Below are 17,504 nucleotides of genomic sequence, written 5' to 3' on the forward strand. Positions count from 1 at the left end.
TATATTTTTAGGAGACATGGCATATGGTGTCATAAATTATATACTCTGGCACAATGAATGTTCAATCTATTCCCTTCACCATTTCCTTCCACTACCCTCCCATATGGCACTGAGCAATGAGCTCCTCGGATTATGAAGTTTGCAACCTCTAAAGGATACTTGCAGACCTTGTCCTTTGACTTTGGAAATGCCTTTTATTAGCTGCATGGCCAAAGAAGGTTCTGCAAAGTGCTGCTTTTCCTAATAATATTCCAGAGAAATCGTGCCCACTGTTTTTTCTCCTTGTTGCTTAGCAAATGTCTATCAGTTTTCCTTTTTAAAAAGTACATGTGCTCTGCTTTCCTAGTTTGCTGGCACAAAGGTTCTGTCAAATGAATGTGCCCACAAGTTTTGCCCACTCATAGAAAATGGTATACACTTAAGCAACTGCATTTATTTCAGTTATCTTTGCTAATCCACGGTTGTGATTTGTCCAGACTCAATATAAGGAAAATGCACAATGTGTTGGTTTTGGCTATGAGGCCGAGTTTGAGGAAATTACCACGACAGTTTCAGGGTAGCCTGGGACAACTCATTATTGTTGATTCTGAACCAACCTTTACAAAGATAGGGAAGAACTGTAAAATGCTTTGACCATGAATCAACACAGTCTTGAGTCTGTTTTGTGTCTATCTAAATCAATAGGTAGAAACACACTTGATTCTATGTTATGCTGCCTTTATTTTTACTTGAAACAGCTATTGCCAACTCTGCAATAAAACTGCAAGACTCAGTTTTAGAATCAACTAGAATCAACTTCATTAACAGTTGATACACAGCAACAGAACCTAATTAATAACTTCCTTTCCAGTTCTCAGCTCAGGAAGACTTAAATGTGCTGCTCTGGAACTTAACTCTCCAGTGGTTTTGAACATTGATCTCAACATACCCTTACCAAGAGTTCAGTATTTAACTCTGCATTACGTTGCGGACAGCATTTTTTGTTCAGCTGAAACTGTTGTAATGTTGGTTTGCTCGGATATTAATAAATCAGATATCTAACATTTATGTTTCACAATACAAGACACTTTGCATTTCACATCTAAAATAAATACAACCTCAATAATATCTTGATTTGTCCAATGTTATCAGGTTGGAGCCTCCTGAGCAGTCTGAACGGAGTGGTGCTAGAGGAAGTCAAATTTCTTGTCTTCTCCTTCTCACTGCAACTTTCTTTTCATCTCAGAATCATTCCAGAGAAGAGGAGGAAGGCAATAGTGTGCTGATTTCCCCAACTACTGCAGACCCCCAATTTGCCCTTCCCCACCCCCACACACAGTGTTCTGTTGTGTCTATTTGTTCACGTGATTGGGGGGTGGGTGTCAAAGAAAGGTGCAAAGGAGAAAGGAGAAATCAGTAAAAATCTCCTTCCTCTCCTCCATAAATAAAAAGCTGTTCCATCAAAGGAGCTGCCACTTTGTTGATGGAGCAGCCCCTTCAGACCCAAGCCAGTGTGTTTTCCTTATGAATCCTTTTGTCTGTGTAACTTTTGCAACAGTTGGTTTATAAAGAAGACAGACACCTTGCGTGTATACACAGAAGAAATAAAATTCAAAGTAATCCCTGTAAACTACTCTAAGACTAGTTATATCAATGAATTTTATTTCAGAATTGTTCATTATTAGTTAGAAATTCCAAATGGACTCAGTCTCTGTGAACTATTATTTCCCTTCAGAATGATCATTAGTTTATTTCAGTTATTAGTCAATTATAGTATATATTCATTCAGGTCTAAGGATCACTAATTGTAGTTTCCCCAGTGGAACTCTTAGGCAGTTTTAGACTCTCTATGGACTCCCCCCCGCCCACATGCACACTTTTGGATAGTAAAGTATACTTTAAATGTACAGCTATAGCCTCCCCCCAACCCTTGCTGAGCTGGTGAACCAGAAGTCCAGACTTTTGCTCCAAATTCCAGCCCTGGTGGCACCTCTTCTTTTTTTTTTGAGATGTTGCTGTTTTGCGTCATGTGTCTTCCGAAATGTCTGTCAAAAGCTCAGTCCCCCTAAGGAACTGTAGGAAACAGCTGAGCTGGACAGGAAAATAATGTAAAGGCTTTGGATTACAGATTAGCTCAGTCTTCTTGTATTGAGTTAACAGGTGTCATATTTAAGTATGTGCTGGTGGAAAGCATTTGCTGCTAAGTCTGTTGAGGGCAGAAGATCTCAGTGTCTCAGATCTGCTAAAAGACTACCAGTGATGAGAGGAAGTGCCTTCAAGTAAATGAACTCCATGCTTCAATACTCAGTATATGTTTTTCCAGTGATACACAGGAGATATTCCCCGAGCAGCTGTGACCTTTTTCAAGCCTAGAGGTTTTAATTTGGAAGGTCTGTAAAATTCCAGAGCTAGTAGACTGCAAGATAGGTCTGCTGGGCAGAAGAAAGCAGCAGCTTTTTAGAGGAAATGGTAGATGCAAATTATGGGCTATTCAGACAGTGAAAGCGACTCTTCTGAAAGACAGCGCTACTTATCCGGAAGCAGCGATGAAGATTATGGACTTGAAGCTGGAAAAAACTCAGAGTTGGTGCTCCTAAGCTATATTTTAAGAATGATTTTATGCAGCAGCTTTTTGGTTTGGGCACTGTGATTATTTAGACCACTGCATTATAATGAACATTTGGCTTAGACTAATAAAACAAGGTTTATTAACCTGTTGCATGTTTGAAATTGATGTAATTTCTCAGATCTTAACCTTTCATTTTATGTCAAGCAGTATTAACCTAAAGATGTATTATTGAACAAAATAAATAGCACACATTGGACTATAAATAGTAACCTTGGGTTAATATTGCTAAATTGCAGTATAGGGATAGTAGACTTTTCGCTCTTCTTTTTAAGCCAGAATTTGAAGCTTGAGTTAAGTTCTAAACTAAGCTCTCTTGTATAATAGCTTTTGCTGTGTATGTGACCTTTTAAAAGACATTAAAGGACATCCCGCCTTGTATTGTAACATTTTTTTAAAAAGAAAACAAACATAATTTCTGTGCTTTGTTATCCTGCTTCAGCACCACAAAATCAATGTTCTCTTGGCAGCATATATTGCTACATTATGCTACTAATACAGATAAGTAAAAGGCAGAATTGAGCATTTGCATGCAGTGCTATAAGCAAGCACAGTGCTCTACAATTAGCTATTATCTTGCCTCAAATGTTATTAATATACATTCTGGTTTGTTTGGGAATTTTCTGCATTGTGAACTCAAAGCTGATACTGATGTATAATGTCAACTCGACTGATCTTGATTCATAATGACAACTGTCAATTCGTGTACTTGGGCATTAAGTGAAAGTAGCGTTTTTATCAGAAAGACTAGAATCCTTTTTGTTTGTACACTGTCTCTTTAGAAAGTGACTTGATGAACAGTTCCCCTTGTTTGGGATAATTATGGCATCAGGTCTAGACTATGGGTTTACAGGGAAATAACTTTCCCTGTGTCACTTAGGATGTGCCCCAATGTTAGGTGGATCTTCTGTAGCTATAAATAATTGACTTTAATATTTCATATTCAGCTACTTTAATAACCTTTATACCTATAAAATGTTTTAAAAGTTGTATTGACTTCTTATTGCACATAACTGTAATTTTATACCATGCATTCTGCCTAGCACAACATCATGTGGATGTTCATAGAATCATACAGCTGGAAGGGGCCTTACAGACCATCTACTTCAACCCTCTGTCCAATGCAGGAACAGCCTAAAGCATCCCTGGCAAGTGTCCATACAGCTGCTCCTTAAAGACTGCCAATAAGGGAGAACCCACCACATCCCTAGGCAGCTGATTCCACTACTGGATTACTCTTAAATGTGAAGATGTTTTTCCTAAAGTCCAACCAGTACCTTCCCTCCTGTAATTTAAACCCAGTGTTTTGAATCCTATCCTCTTTTGCCAACAGGAACAGCTCCCTTCCCTCCTCTAAGTGATAGCCTTTTAAATACTTAGAAAAAGCAATCATGTTTCCCCTCAATCTCCTTTTCTCCAAACTGAACATTCTCAAGTCTCCTCTGCGGTCTGCACCCATTCCAGAACTGCACACAATACTCCAGGTGGAGCCTGACCAATGCAGTATATAGTGGAACAATGACGTCTTGTGTGGTTTGGATGTTATGCCTTTGTTAATACACCCCAAGATTGCATTCTCCTTTTTTGCTGCTGTGTCACACTGACTGCTCATATTTAGCTTCCCATTCACCCGTATCCCAAGAGCTTGTTCACACACGCTGCTATCCAGAAGTGTATCCCTCATCTAGTATGCATGCTTTGCATTTTTGTAACCCAGGTATGGAACCTGGCACTTTATACATGTTTAATCACAACTTATTCAAATTTGCTCATTCCCCCTGTATGTTCAGATCTCATTGAATTCTATTTCTGTCTTCAAGGGTGTTTGCTATTCCTCCTAGTTTGTTGTCATCTGCAAATTTAATGAGTAATCCCTTCACACCCTCATCCAGATCATTTATAAAAATACTGCAAAGCACTGGGCCCAAGACAGAGCCCTGCGGCACTCCGCTGAACAATCAGACATGATGCCATTGACAACTACTCTGGGTGAAGTTATCCAGTTCGTTCCCTATCCATCTACTATCCTAGAGTCCAGTCCACAGTTCTTTAACCCAGGAGCTTCCTTCATTCCATGCAGGGAAAATCGCTGTGTGAAAGAAGCGTATGTTATTATAGGAACTCTTGCAGGCATGTGAGTTTAGGACCCGAGCTATATATTGTCTATTTTATTGCACTGTGGGGTACAGATAGAGTTTGTGGTGTATGAATATAAGTAGCTCCCTTCTGCTAGTGCAGGGAGTTCACCCCTGGCTCACTGAAGGAGAAGTGACCTGCAGTCCTGTACTGGTGGTGTCCCGAGTTTTCTTAGAATTCCAGCAGTCTTCTGTTAGAGGTTCTTTCCCAGTTTATACAGAAGTTCCAACAGCAATATATCATTCATCATGTTTCAGTATTTGGTACTGAGAAACTTCATTTATAATCCTCTGTAATCTGCTTTAAAATTGTTCTCATAATGTATCAAAATAGATACCAAGTATGGTATTGATTTTAAAACAACCATGTATTTCTTCAGAGACCCTTTTTACCAGCTCAGTTCCTTTAAGACAATTGTCTTCAATCTCCATTCCCCACTTTTGTGCCAGAGGCATAATCATAAACCTTCAGAGGTCTAGTAAGCAATTGCAAGAAAAACTGCAGAAGATTAGAAGAGGTTAGAACATTATCTGTTAGGGAAGAAGATTGGCGAAATGAGGAACAAAATGTGTGGTCATCATATCTGCTTCCATGCTTATATCATCAGGTATCAACAAGGCTTACTGAGCTAACAAACTCTGATTTCTTTCTTGGATAACTACATTTACTTTACTTTGTGGGAGGCTTATCTAGGTTGTTATATTAAATACAGTTTGAAAGTGCTGTCCTAAGCAGATAAACCCTTCTAAGCCCATTGACTTCAATGCAAATCACTCCCAACTGTCCGTTAGCAAAATGTACCCAACCAGTGTCATGATTTTTGTTGGCAGGATCATATAACTTCTTGTGCCAGCTAGTAGTATGTCAGTGCTTAGGTTTAGGTGTATCGTCAGAGAAATGTTGCAAACTGGGTTACAGTTTGTGATTGATTTTAGGATGAAGTTCTACATATAATAGTACAGATTTTAACCTAAGAATGTAAGTCTTGTTATATCAAGATTTATAAAGGAGCCACATACATTTCAAATCTGAGAACAATCCTTTCAGAATAACAGTAGAATAAAATAAAAGCCCAAACTAAATATTACAAGGTAAAAATGTTTGAAACCCACCTGTCACTGTTACCTCCACTGGCTGTTTTACCCAGTCGAAAAGTAGCTAATTGGGTGATCAGAATGCAGGGCAAAAGCTACGGGTGAGGGTGTCGTTTGGCATATCTGTATCCCACTCTGATTCTTTAAAACATATTCCCACTTCAATCCTGAAAAGAGCAAATGTGCATTTCAATGTACAAGTCTGCTGTCTTCACATAGACTACGTTACCGCCCATGTTCTTTTTTTTTTTTTTAAGAAGGCATGAAAATTACATTATTGGCACTCAGCTAAATATTTGTCCTTTTAATGAACTTGGAATGGCCTGAATTAAGTTGCCCACTTCTGCCAAAATCAGAAACACCAATAATAATGGGGGCGGGAGGGGGGGTAATCTAAATGACTGAGTAGCTTAGTGGTTGAGAAAATAACTTTGTATGTTAATGTTTTGTGAACATTTCTACAAAGACGCAAGAAAAAAGTCTTCACATTATTGTCTGTGTATGTTTTAAAATATAATAAATTGCTAAAAGATCATTCCCATTTGCAAGGGGTATTAATACTCTTGATTTTTTTACAGCACTGCTGAGACAATTAGTGGAATGTTCTGTCTAAAATATATATTATTGTCCTTTCAGGGAAGATGTCAGGACAGCCAATGTTATTGCTGCTGAAGCTGTAACATGTCTTGTCATCGACAGAGAGTAAGTATACTTTTTTTTAGCATATAATACAAATAGTCTGATGCTGATGTTCTGTTACTTATTAGGAGCTGACACTGTTTAAGCTTCTTACACATGTACTAAGATCAGACTGGCCTCAATTAAGTCACTGTTTAAAAGTGAGGTGTATTTTGCACCTTAAAGACAACTAGATTTCCAGGGCATGAACTTTTGAGAATCAAAGCTCTGACTTTCAAAAGTTCATACCCTAGAAATCTAGTTGGTCTTTAAGGTGCTACTGGACCTGAATATTGCTCTTCTACTATAGACCAACATGGCTACTCACTTGGAAGTATTTTACAATGACTCTAATTTATATCAAGATTATGGTATAGAGACAGAACTGTATATGGGGGAACATCTAGAAGCTGAAATTATCCCCAATATTCATTCCATTTGGGTCTCTCAGACTCCTAATACATTATTTTCCTTCGATTCCAAGGCCTCTGGAAGTATGTGTAAAGCATAAAGAGCAATTATGACTCTATTATAGTGGGAGAATATAAAGTGGTACACCAGCTGGGGGAAATTTTATTAGATGATTTGAATGTACTTCTGAGTTTAGATAAATGACCCCAAATAGGAAGGTTGAGAAGTTACAAACAGTTGTCAGCAAGAACTTTTACAATGTATTATTGAATAGTAAGAAAGCCCCAGTTCCAAGGAAATGTGTTGGCTGCTTTAAATTTATGACCCACTGAAATTTCATTGGGGTTATGTCCAATAGAAGCAGATGGGGGACATTAAGAATGTCGGCTAAGTTGTTGCTGTGGCTTGTTTGCAAGAAAGGTCCCATGTTACATAAAACAACCATTGTGCTGTACCAATACATAGGGGAAGATGGAAATTAATGAACCCAATTAGACGCTTTCAGCAGATATTCATTGAGGGAAAGCCGCTAGATGATTGCTCATATTTTATTTGAATGATCCTGTACAAACATTTTGTCATTAGAGTTTAATCATAATTAAAATGAATGGGTGGAATTAATCTCAAAATTAGCCTTTAATCATCAAGTAATTATTTATGATTTTTGTGGAGATGGCCTAATATGTTTTTCTTTTGCTGTCGATGGTGCCCTTGAAGTAGCAAGAGGGTGCAGATACAACTTTAAACTCTGAAGGCTTGCAGCTCATCCACAGCATACCAGAGAATTTCAGCAGCCTTGTGCAGTATGACTGCATTTATGCTATTTATAACCAAATATGTACTCTGTTGCATTGTGACCCTGAAGAATCTGATTTTGTTATTGGCATATCTGTTTCTTTCCACCCCTCAATAAATTGTATGCAGAAACTTATCTGGAGAGACTTGGCTTAGATTAGTGGAAACCTATTAGTTTTTGTAAAAAAGCACACCCCTCTGTTAATAGTTTAAATCAATACTTTCAAGATTTTACCTCACAGAATATACAAGCTGCACATTAGGGATGCAGCCCTGTGGCCATTTATATTTTGCTCACTCCACGAAGTGTGTAATTTCAAGTCATAAATCTTGTGAACTGTGCTTGAATATGCTCAGATTGCTTCACCATAACTTCCATGGAAGGGCAGCTTGACAGGAAAAAAGAGGGATGCACCCAGTAAGCTACCCTTTAGTAGAAGTGATTGGGGAAGCCTGTTCTCATAGGAGCTCTGAACTGGGAGCTGTGCATGCTGTCAAGAGAACATTAATACATAACTGAGCCTCTAAATCCCATTGATTTCAACTCAATGTCCTGCTCAAGGGCGAGGTCTGAAAGCAGGCTTATCATTCTCCCTGTTGGGGCAGGGGATCCCTCACCACCAGTGGGCATATCCTGGTGCTGCTCAGCTGGGCAGTGGGGGGAAATGGCAGGAAACTGGGGAGAACATCAGCAGTGTCCTGGTATGCTGATGTCGCTTCCTGTTTACCTGGAAGTGATGTCAGTGTGAAGCTCTGGAAAGCCCGGGATGCTCTGGTATTTGGGTTAAATGTAGAGTTTTACCCAAATACCAGAGCATCCCCGTTGTCTCCAGGCGATGTGCTGATGTCAGTTCTGGCACATGGGTGTACCGCTGGTGATGTGACAATGTTGCCAATGAGGCCCCCCCACTGCAACCACATAAGATCCCCTACCCCCTGCCAGTTGCCAGGACGGACCTGGCAACCCTGTCCCAAAGGCAAGTCAGGAGTCATTAGGGCTGGAGCCAACAGTTCAGACAGCTCATATGTTGCTGAAGGTGAGCTAAGGCCTTAAAGTACTCCTGCAAGGAGGTGGAGATGCCAGCCCTACCTTTCTAGGAACAGACTAGCAGTTGTTAAGGGCACCATGCTTGGTTGTGATAGCAAGTACTCTGATGCGGTTGGGATGGCCTTTTGGACTGAGGGGTCAGTTGGGAGAAACTTTAGGAGATCCAGTGGATCGGGGGGGGCAGGGTTTGGAATCTAAGTTTGTAGAGAAGGTAGGACTGTATCCCATATTAGGAGAGGAATTCCTCCAGGGCTAAAAGTGAGGCATCTCAAATGCTTCCTTCTAGTATGGTGTCAGGACTGCTTCCTCCTCCTCCTCAGAGTCTTTTGCTTCTTCACCTGGTGAGGAGGAGTCAGAGCCCTAGTCATTGACAATTAAAAAAGAGAATCACTTCCATATGCATATCACAGTCAAAAAAAGGCACACACTGAGAACATTACAGATGTTTTCATATATACAACTTTCAACTTTTTTGCATCATTTTGTGATATGAATGAAAAACTTACATTGTAACCTGAATCGTAAAAAGAATGTACATTGCGCATTCAGATTGCTAATTCTAATAAGCACCTGTCTTGTGCATTCTATTCAAGTCAGAATGGTATCATGGTTAGAGTGTCAGGCTAGGGCTGGGGAGATCTAGATTCAGCTCTGCTGTGCCCATGAAGCTCACAAGGTAACCAAGAACCAGTAACTCTCTCATCTAACCTATCTCACTAGGTTGCTGTGAGGATAAAATGGAAAAAGGGCAGAACCTTGTTGGCCACTCTGAACTTTTGGAAGAAGGATGAGATTGAAACGTGATAGACATAAGGATAAATACTGTAGGAGAGGCTCCAACATGATTTAAACCTCAGATGTAAAAACCTGTCCCCCACCCCACCCCAAGAAGCAGACCCATTCTGTAGTGCTGCATCTGTTTTGCAGGAGAATCTAGGGTCCTTTTTTGATGGGCCTACCATCAGCTTTTTAAAAAGTGGTAGCCACCATCCAACTATACTTAAAGACACTTTAAAGTTTTTGAAAGAGGTGGCATTGAATTCTGCTGATTCCTCCTTCCTGCTGTAGACCCCTCCTGTGCTCCCTATGCAGTTTGCTGACTTCCAGGAACAAAATGTTGTTAATTGTGACGTTCATTGGGCTGCTGTTGGAGGGAGAAATCAGGGGAAATTGTAGGCCTTCCCATAATAAAACTTAAGACCCCTTTGGAATTGCTTGAATTAATTCAGCCCCTTACATCAATTGATATTTTTGATCAACAAGCTTCAAAAACAGCCAAGGTTGACAGAAATGAACAGGCCAAAGATTTCATTACAGATGCAACCCTAACAATGTGGATTAACATGGCCTATGCTGAGTGAATCAAATCAGATCATGAAGAATGAAACTGGGTGGGGGGATGCCTTTGGAAGGAGACAAGTGAATTCTTAAGCATCAGTTTTGTATTCATATGATCAGTTGCATATGGCACAGCTTGTGCTTGTCAAGCTTCCAGAGTCTATAATGGGGTCTGACTGCAGACGCATTTCCCTAGAATAAAGTCATTCTGTGTTTATTATTAGAACTCTAATACCTCCTGTTTCAGAAGACTGACTTCCACATCAGAATTGAGCATTATGGCCCAACCAGACACAAGGTTGCAGCCCCAAATCTTTGTCATCCTGTCCAAAATCCTACTTACAAGCAAGTCACGTTGACCTCAGCTGCCCTTCAATGTTAGACTGCTTAGGATTGCAGCCTTAGCCAAACTTCCTTAACCCTGGCCAAAAAGCTTTGTGTCCCTTTGGACAGCCCCTGTACTGTGGAAAATTTGGGGTAAGAATTTGATTAGGAGCGTTAGTCACTATACTGTGAAGCTCTTCCTTTGTAAAGAGGCTGTCTTTTAATTTTGCATTAATCTGTTTTTAATACAGAACTATTTTATTTATTATTATGATTTAACAGTGATTAATGACCAATAATTGCCACCAGTCATTCTGTTTTATTTTGTGATGAACTTGTTTCTTTTTAAAGTATGAAAGTCTCATCCATGCTGAGAGAGTACTAGGGATGAATTCCAAGAAGCAAAAGTTCCAACTCAGAATATTTATCTGTCAGGGAGTATCTCCAGTAATCCACTTTTGATCTACTAATTTAATGGGTGTAGCTATTGCAACTGGGGGGGAGGGGAGAAAAGGAAAGGAAAAAAAGATAATTGCCAAAGACACAAGAACAGCAGCAGAGCAAGTGTTTGAGAAAGCTGTACCAGCGCCAACACATCTCTGAAGTCCTTTGCTGAGCTTGAAAATGAAAGCAAAATGTGTGTGTGCCTGGAGCCTCATTTGTAAGCAGTCACATATTAGACAATGGCCCAGTTCAGATATAATGCAAATCCATGGTTTAATTAAACTACCCACGGTTAATTGATCATGTGAATATGAGCCTATATACCAATTGTGGTTAATAAGGGGTTCTCAAACCAATATCTGAAGCCAGGAGTGAAGTTAGTTTATTAACTAGAGTTAGTCTTAAGAATGGTTTCTTGTTACATACAAACACCGTATCCTGTCTTAATCCTGCCTTGTTTCTTGCTGAATCTCCACACTCATCCTAGCTCGAAAGAGAAACCGCTCTTCTTCTGCAGCCCATCTGACCCAGCATGAGTAACCATGGAGGAAGGTGCTTGGGGTTGCTAGATGCCTTGAGCTACTGTGCCGATCAGTTGTACCAGCGCCAGCAGAGTCCGTGGCTGCAGCCTCCATAGGCAGCTCGAGTGGCAGGGCACTGGTCTTGGAAGGTGTGTGCCTCTTCCCTGTGACCTGTGCTACTGCCAGCAGGGTCTGGAAAGGATGTCAGCCTCCAAACTTGCCTCACTACCATATGCATGCAAGGCAAATTCCAGCAGCAGGAATGGAAGAAAGTTACCAGTAAAGGACTGAAACTTGGATGAGTTGGTGGGGATGTTCCGTTGGACTCCTGGAAGTTCTATATGTGTGAAAGTGTGGTTCAATTTAATCAGGATGTCTTCTGGTTTGGTGAGAAGAAAGGGTTAATGTCAGGGAAAGGGGGCATAGATTTATGACCCTGCAGGAACATTGGCTGATAAAAGTAAGCTGTTATCGGGATGAAGCTTTCCCCCAGTGGCGCTCTCAAATCCAGGCTGGGATAGTATCCTGTTTTTAAAGAAAACAAGATTCGCCAAAGCTAGGATCGAATGATCATCTGTGAACTAAATCCTGGTTTCACAAACTAAACATAGTTAAAATAAACCATTTGTTTGATGTTTTCTCTAAACTGGGCCAGTATATTTACTACTTACAACAAAGTATAGAAGTTAAGGCAGGCTTTAGATTATAATTCCGTTGCTTTTTAGAGCACAGATAGCTTTCCTTGAGTATTTATAACAGGAGAGGTTATACATCCAGGTAGAATATATAATAACTGCTGTTTTCAGTTGGAATTAAATCTTCGCAGTGTATTTCTAGGATGGCAGGAGGTGCAGACATTACAATGTTTATTTATTTTTATTTACTTCATTTAAACCTTCTTTATTCCCAATGTGGACCCAAAGTTCTTTACAGCATTCACTCCTTCTCCATTTTATCCACACAAGAACCCAGTGAGGGTAGTTTCAGGTGGGTAGCTGTATAGTTCTGCAAGATTCGAACTCCAGGGTATAAGCTTTCAAGAGTCAAAGCTTTCGGACAAAGGAAGCTTTGACTCACGAAAGGTTATACCCTAGAAATCTTGATGGTCTTGAAAGTGCTACTGGACTTGAATCCTGGGAGGTAGGCTAAGTTGAGAGAGTGTGACTGGCTCAAGGTCACCCAGCAAGCTTCCATAGCAGAGTGGGGATTCGAACCTGGTTCTTCCAGTTCCTAGTTTAACCAGTACAGCATGCTGACTTAACTTGCCATTGAAAGAGGCTTTACATGTGGTTTTTCTAGTGTGAAGTCCAAAATAAAAATTCTCAGTTGAGAGAATGTGCAAACCACTTTCACACCCAGAACTTGTCCACTCTCTCGATGCCCTTTCCTTTTCAGATGTTATAAGAGGAATCAAGTGAGCAGGAGCAGACACTCACTGTAACATTCAATACTGCTGTCATTGACAGAGAGATACCGTGGAGATTTGTCCGTATGTCTGAGAATGGAGAGGCAGGCATTTTCTTACCCTCCTCCTCCAGCTGTTAGGGGAAGAAAGCTGGCGGTTGCTGCCTAAAGTACCTTGGTTAAATAGCATGAAAAGATTTTTCCAAACACAATCAAATTTATGGCAAAAAGTTGTTGCGGAGATGTTACGTTTTGCACGGCATCCTGTCAAATTAAAGGGAATATCTATCACTGTGTTAATGGATATGCCAACTAGTTTTATACCGCTACAAGACTATTTTGCCAGATGCTCTGACTCAGGTTTTTTATTGGCTTACTTATGCCTCTGCTTTCAATAGCATTTACTCCTGTCACTTTTATAGTCTGTTCAACTCGAATGCTTAAATTCACTGTCTGTTGGAATACCAAACAAATTTTTATCTCTGTAACATGAGCTTCATAGACTTAGAATTCAAATGTGGCCTCATTTCATTCCTTTCTTTAAATCATGTTTTCTATCAGGCTCTTTGAAGGGTTATGTCAGTAGTGAATGATTATAGACTCATAATTAGCCATGCTTCAGTGACAGGATTGCCAACCTTCAGGTGGCTGCTGGAGATCTTCCAAAATTACAACTGATCTCCAGGAAAAAGAGATCAGTTCCCTTGTAGAAAATGGCTGCTTTGGAGGGTGGGCTACATGACATTATACACCACTGAGCTTCCTCCTCTTCTCGAATCCCATCCTCCCCAGGCTCCACCCCCCAAATCTCCAGCAATTTCCCAAACTGGAGCTGACAACCCTGTTCAGTGAAGTCACCAAATTACATTTTTTCTACTTCAGCCCATAAGAAGTTTCTAAAGCTCTCTTAAATAACAACACTAGCCAGAGAAATCAAGGGATTTTGTTGATTTGAAGCAGTTGCTACATCAGGGATGGCCAACTTCAGTAATTTACTTAAAGTTATTCTCTATACTTTTCATTGGGGCCAGGAGTGATCAGCTAATAAATGCAACATCACGTAGCAGCTGTGGCTTCATAGATAGTGGAGCTCATCTGCTCAGGCATAGCAGCATAATCAAATATTACAATTTTCACCTATGTAAAACAATTTAAGAAAAAAAAGAACAATAACATTAAAATATGGAATCTCTTTTTTATACTTAAAAACATTGGATTGGGCTACCGGAATCAGAAAAAATGGTTCAAGGTGCACATATGGCCCAAGGGGCACCAGTCAGTCATACCTGTATTACAGGGGTCCCCATTGTGATGACAACGGGCACTATGGTACCCACCAGCACTTTACTTGGTGCCTGCCAAGTGTTTTTAGAAAGTTGGTGAGGCTAAGTGGGGCTTCTGCCCAGTAGGGCCATTGGAGATGTGATTGGCTGTGCAGAATTTTTAAAAGTTGTTTCAGCAACAGCTTCCATGATAGTACAAGGTTCTTTCCTGCATTACTGTGTATGCAAGAAAATATTTTTAAATATGTTCATTTTAAAAAGCCTGAAATTCTGCAGAGTTCCTTAGAATTATGCATGACTTAACTCCCTGAAACTCGGCAATTGGTTCTGCATCCTGCAGCAGCCAGTTTGCACTAGGTTGTGCCTGCTGCGGCAGCCATTTTGTGGTTCTGCCTACCAGCCTGTATCAGAATTCCCAGCTGAAAAATTTGGGGACCCCTGGTGTTTTATATCACACTCTGGTTACATCCAACCTACAAGCTTGTATTGGTTTTACAGAAGTTTGTCATGTCCCCCCCCCCCCCGCCCCAAGACTCCTGGGAATTATAAGTACTTGAAAATGTGCATTATCCCTAACTGTCCTCAAAGAGCTACAGTGGACAGGGTTCTATGGGATGAGGAAATATCTAATAAATCCTCAAATGGTTGTTATTGTTTGATGGATATTCTCTACTAATTACTTGCAAAGGGATGGGAACTACTGAATATGATAAATATAAACCCAGAAAAGAATTAAATGTTGAGCCAAGCATATGTGCCCAGGACAGCAGAAACATTTAGATGGGAAAAATGTATTTCTTTGACTGTTCCAGCCCATACAGTCTATGCCTGGAGATGTCTATGACACATATATGTAAAAAAGTGAAAAAGCAAAAGCTATTCTGTACACAGACGTGCCAATGATACTTTTCTCTTTTAATGTCCATTTTATCTGTAAGACTCACATTAATTTAGGCATATGTGTAGTAATGGATTAAGTAATAAATCATGTTTGAATTCTTAATCTGTATATCGTTTTTTGCACTTGAACAAGTCTGCAACCTCTGTGTTTCATTTTGCAGTGAACTCAATTATAGTATTGCAGCGCTCTCTCCCTCTCTCTCTCTCTCACTCTCTCTTGGCAACTTACTGTGTTATCATCACACAAATTTATTAGACTCTGCAGGATGGTGAATAAAAATAATGAAATTCTTTAGCTGTTGTTCCCCAGAGCAGTGGGACGTTTAGAGCAACATTTTCAGAGTTGGTTTCCTTTGGAGCAGAGTGACAGAAATATATGGTGACTTTACACATATATGTTTGTAGTTGCAAATCTAACGTTAAGAAGGGATGCTAGAAGAACAGCAGCCATCACAGCCAGTTCAGTTCCTGAGGCCAGTGTCAGAGTCCAGCAAGCTCAGCGTGCTTCAGGCTGCTTCTGTGAGCCTATTTTTGAAGCAGCTAGCAGATTCAATTCAAAACAACCGATTGACAAAATGATTTACTTAGACATTTATACCTTGCTTTTTCTCCCCAATGGGGATTCACAGTAGCTTACAACATAATTCTTCTTTTTTCTGTTTTTCCTCCAATCCTGTGAGGTAGGCTGAGAGTGGGAATGATCCGAGGTCACCCACCGAGCTTCCATGGCAGAGTGGGGATCCGAACCTGGCTCTCACAGATGTTATACTGTGTTATGCTACTATCTCATTCTGGGTGCAGTGCCTGGAGCAGATTCAGAGAGTGGAGCCAGGAGTGTGCCGAGTGGGGTTTTGGCAGGGGCAGGGCCAAGGCCTGGAGGTGGAACCCAGCAAAGCTGTATAGCCATCTAAGGAATACAAAAGAAAAAGAAAAAAAAGACCAGAGTAAAATCATGTTGAATTTCTAACAATGAGCTGGATAGCACCCCTACACCCTATCTACCAGGGATGCCATTTCCTTTTGGTTGCTTGACAACTCTACTCTTGAAATCCATATTGTTGTTTATTTCAGAGAGCTTTAAAAGCAGTTTGCATTTCAATACAAAGAAGTGCAGAAGCAGAGGTGATAACATGTATGTTTTGGGTTACCAACCTCCAAATGCAGCCTAGATAGTGCTGCAAGGCCCCCAGTGGGGGTGGGGATCCCCTGCTCCCAGCCTTTGCCCCCTACTGTCACTCACCCAGCTGGTGGGGGGAAGGCCTGGGGAAAGGGCCCAGCAGGCAAAAAACCTCCCAGGCCAACACTCAGCGGGTGCACTGCCACTGGGTGTGACAATGTGACTTCGTCAAGTGACATCATTGCGCCTGGTGGTGGGCAGGCTCCAGCACTTCACAGGAGCCCAAATTGGCCCCCGTGAAGTGTAGGACTATGCCCACCACTGAGAATGATGACATCACTTCCAGAAGTGATGTCATAACACCCTCTGGGAGAGAGTGTGCTTTGCACGTATGCACAATCAGCCCCAATAAGTGACAGGTTTCCCACCACCACTGGGAGAGTAAGGGGACCTGGCAATCCTAGGCCTAGAGTTTTCCTGGAATTGCAACTGATCTCCAGATTTAGGGTTCTCAACCTCCAGTTGGGCCCTGGAGATCTCCCAGTATTAGAACTGATCTCCAAATGACAGAGATAAATTTCCATGGAGAAAATGGCTGCTCTGAAGGGTGGACTGTTTTGCATTATATCCTATTGAGGTTCCTCCCCTCCCTAAACTGTGCTATCTCCAGGTTCTGGCTCCAAATCTCCAGGAATTTCCCAACCTGGAGTTGGCAACCCTATCCAGACTACACATACTTCCACTGGAGGAGAAAGCTACAGAAGGTGGCATCTGTGGCATCACATCCCTGTTGATCTCTCTCCCCTCTCCAAACTTCCCCAGGCACAATCCCCAAATTTTCAGGATTTCCCAAACTGTAGTTGGCAATCTTAGGCATTGTGTGTCCCACAGCTGCCTCTGAATTGTCTCCTTATGACTGATTTCTAAAAAGAAATCTCCCCTGCTCTGTATGAGTGGCCACTCATGCAGATGTGGTCAGTTAAGGCCAAGATAAGCTTGAGGGGACAGTTGCTTTCCCTTTCCTTGCCCATTTTCACTCAGTTTATGGGAAACCACTTATATGAAACACCTGTCATGTCATGTGCACTGCCTTCCTCTGCAGAGTCTTCCTTCGCAGTCCTCCATCCAAGTTCTGACCCTGCTTAGCTTCCAGAATCTGTCAATATTGGGCTATGCCATCATGCTGCTATCCCTCATTTTGGAGAGCAAAGCAGAATATAAATATCTAAATAGAAAATTTAATGGACTTTAAAGGAGTCACTATCTGCTTTGGATATTAGTTAACTTGCATTGCTTCCATTAATTAGCATGGCCCACTCTGGATTTGCAGTAGATTCAAGTGATACCCCCCCTTAAATGCAGATATGGCTTGGGGGAATATATTTGTTGGAAGGAAAATGTAAAGC

The 17,504-nt window shown here is 40.9% G+C and overlaps 1 protein-coding gene across 2 annotated transcripts in view; it reads left to right on the plus strand.

Annotated features, from left to right (window-relative positions):
* The first annotated feature begins 2,318 nt into the window (after positions 1–2,318).
* Positions 2,319–17,504, plus strand: part of LOC129332770 (cGMP-dependent protein kinase 1) — a 157,110-nt gene continuing 141,924 nt past the window's right edge. For both annotated transcript variants that reach the window (XM_054984006.1, XM_054984007.1), the window contains exons 1-2: positions 2,319–2,562; positions 6,472–6,537. In XM_054984006.1, the coding sequence (XP_054839981.1) occupies positions 2,453–2,562; positions 6,472–6,537 (176 nt within the window). In that variant the 5' untranslated portion in view covers positions 2,319–2,452. The remainder of the gene's footprint in view (positions 2,563–6,471; positions 6,538–17,504) is intronic.

Source organism: Eublepharis macularius, chromosome 6 (assembly GCF_028583425.1).
Source record: "Eublepharis macularius isolate TG4126 chromosome 6, MPM_Emac_v1.0, whole genome shotgun sequence".
NCBI lineage: Eukaryota > Metazoa > Chordata > Lepidosauria > Squamata > Eublepharidae > Eublepharis > Eublepharis macularius.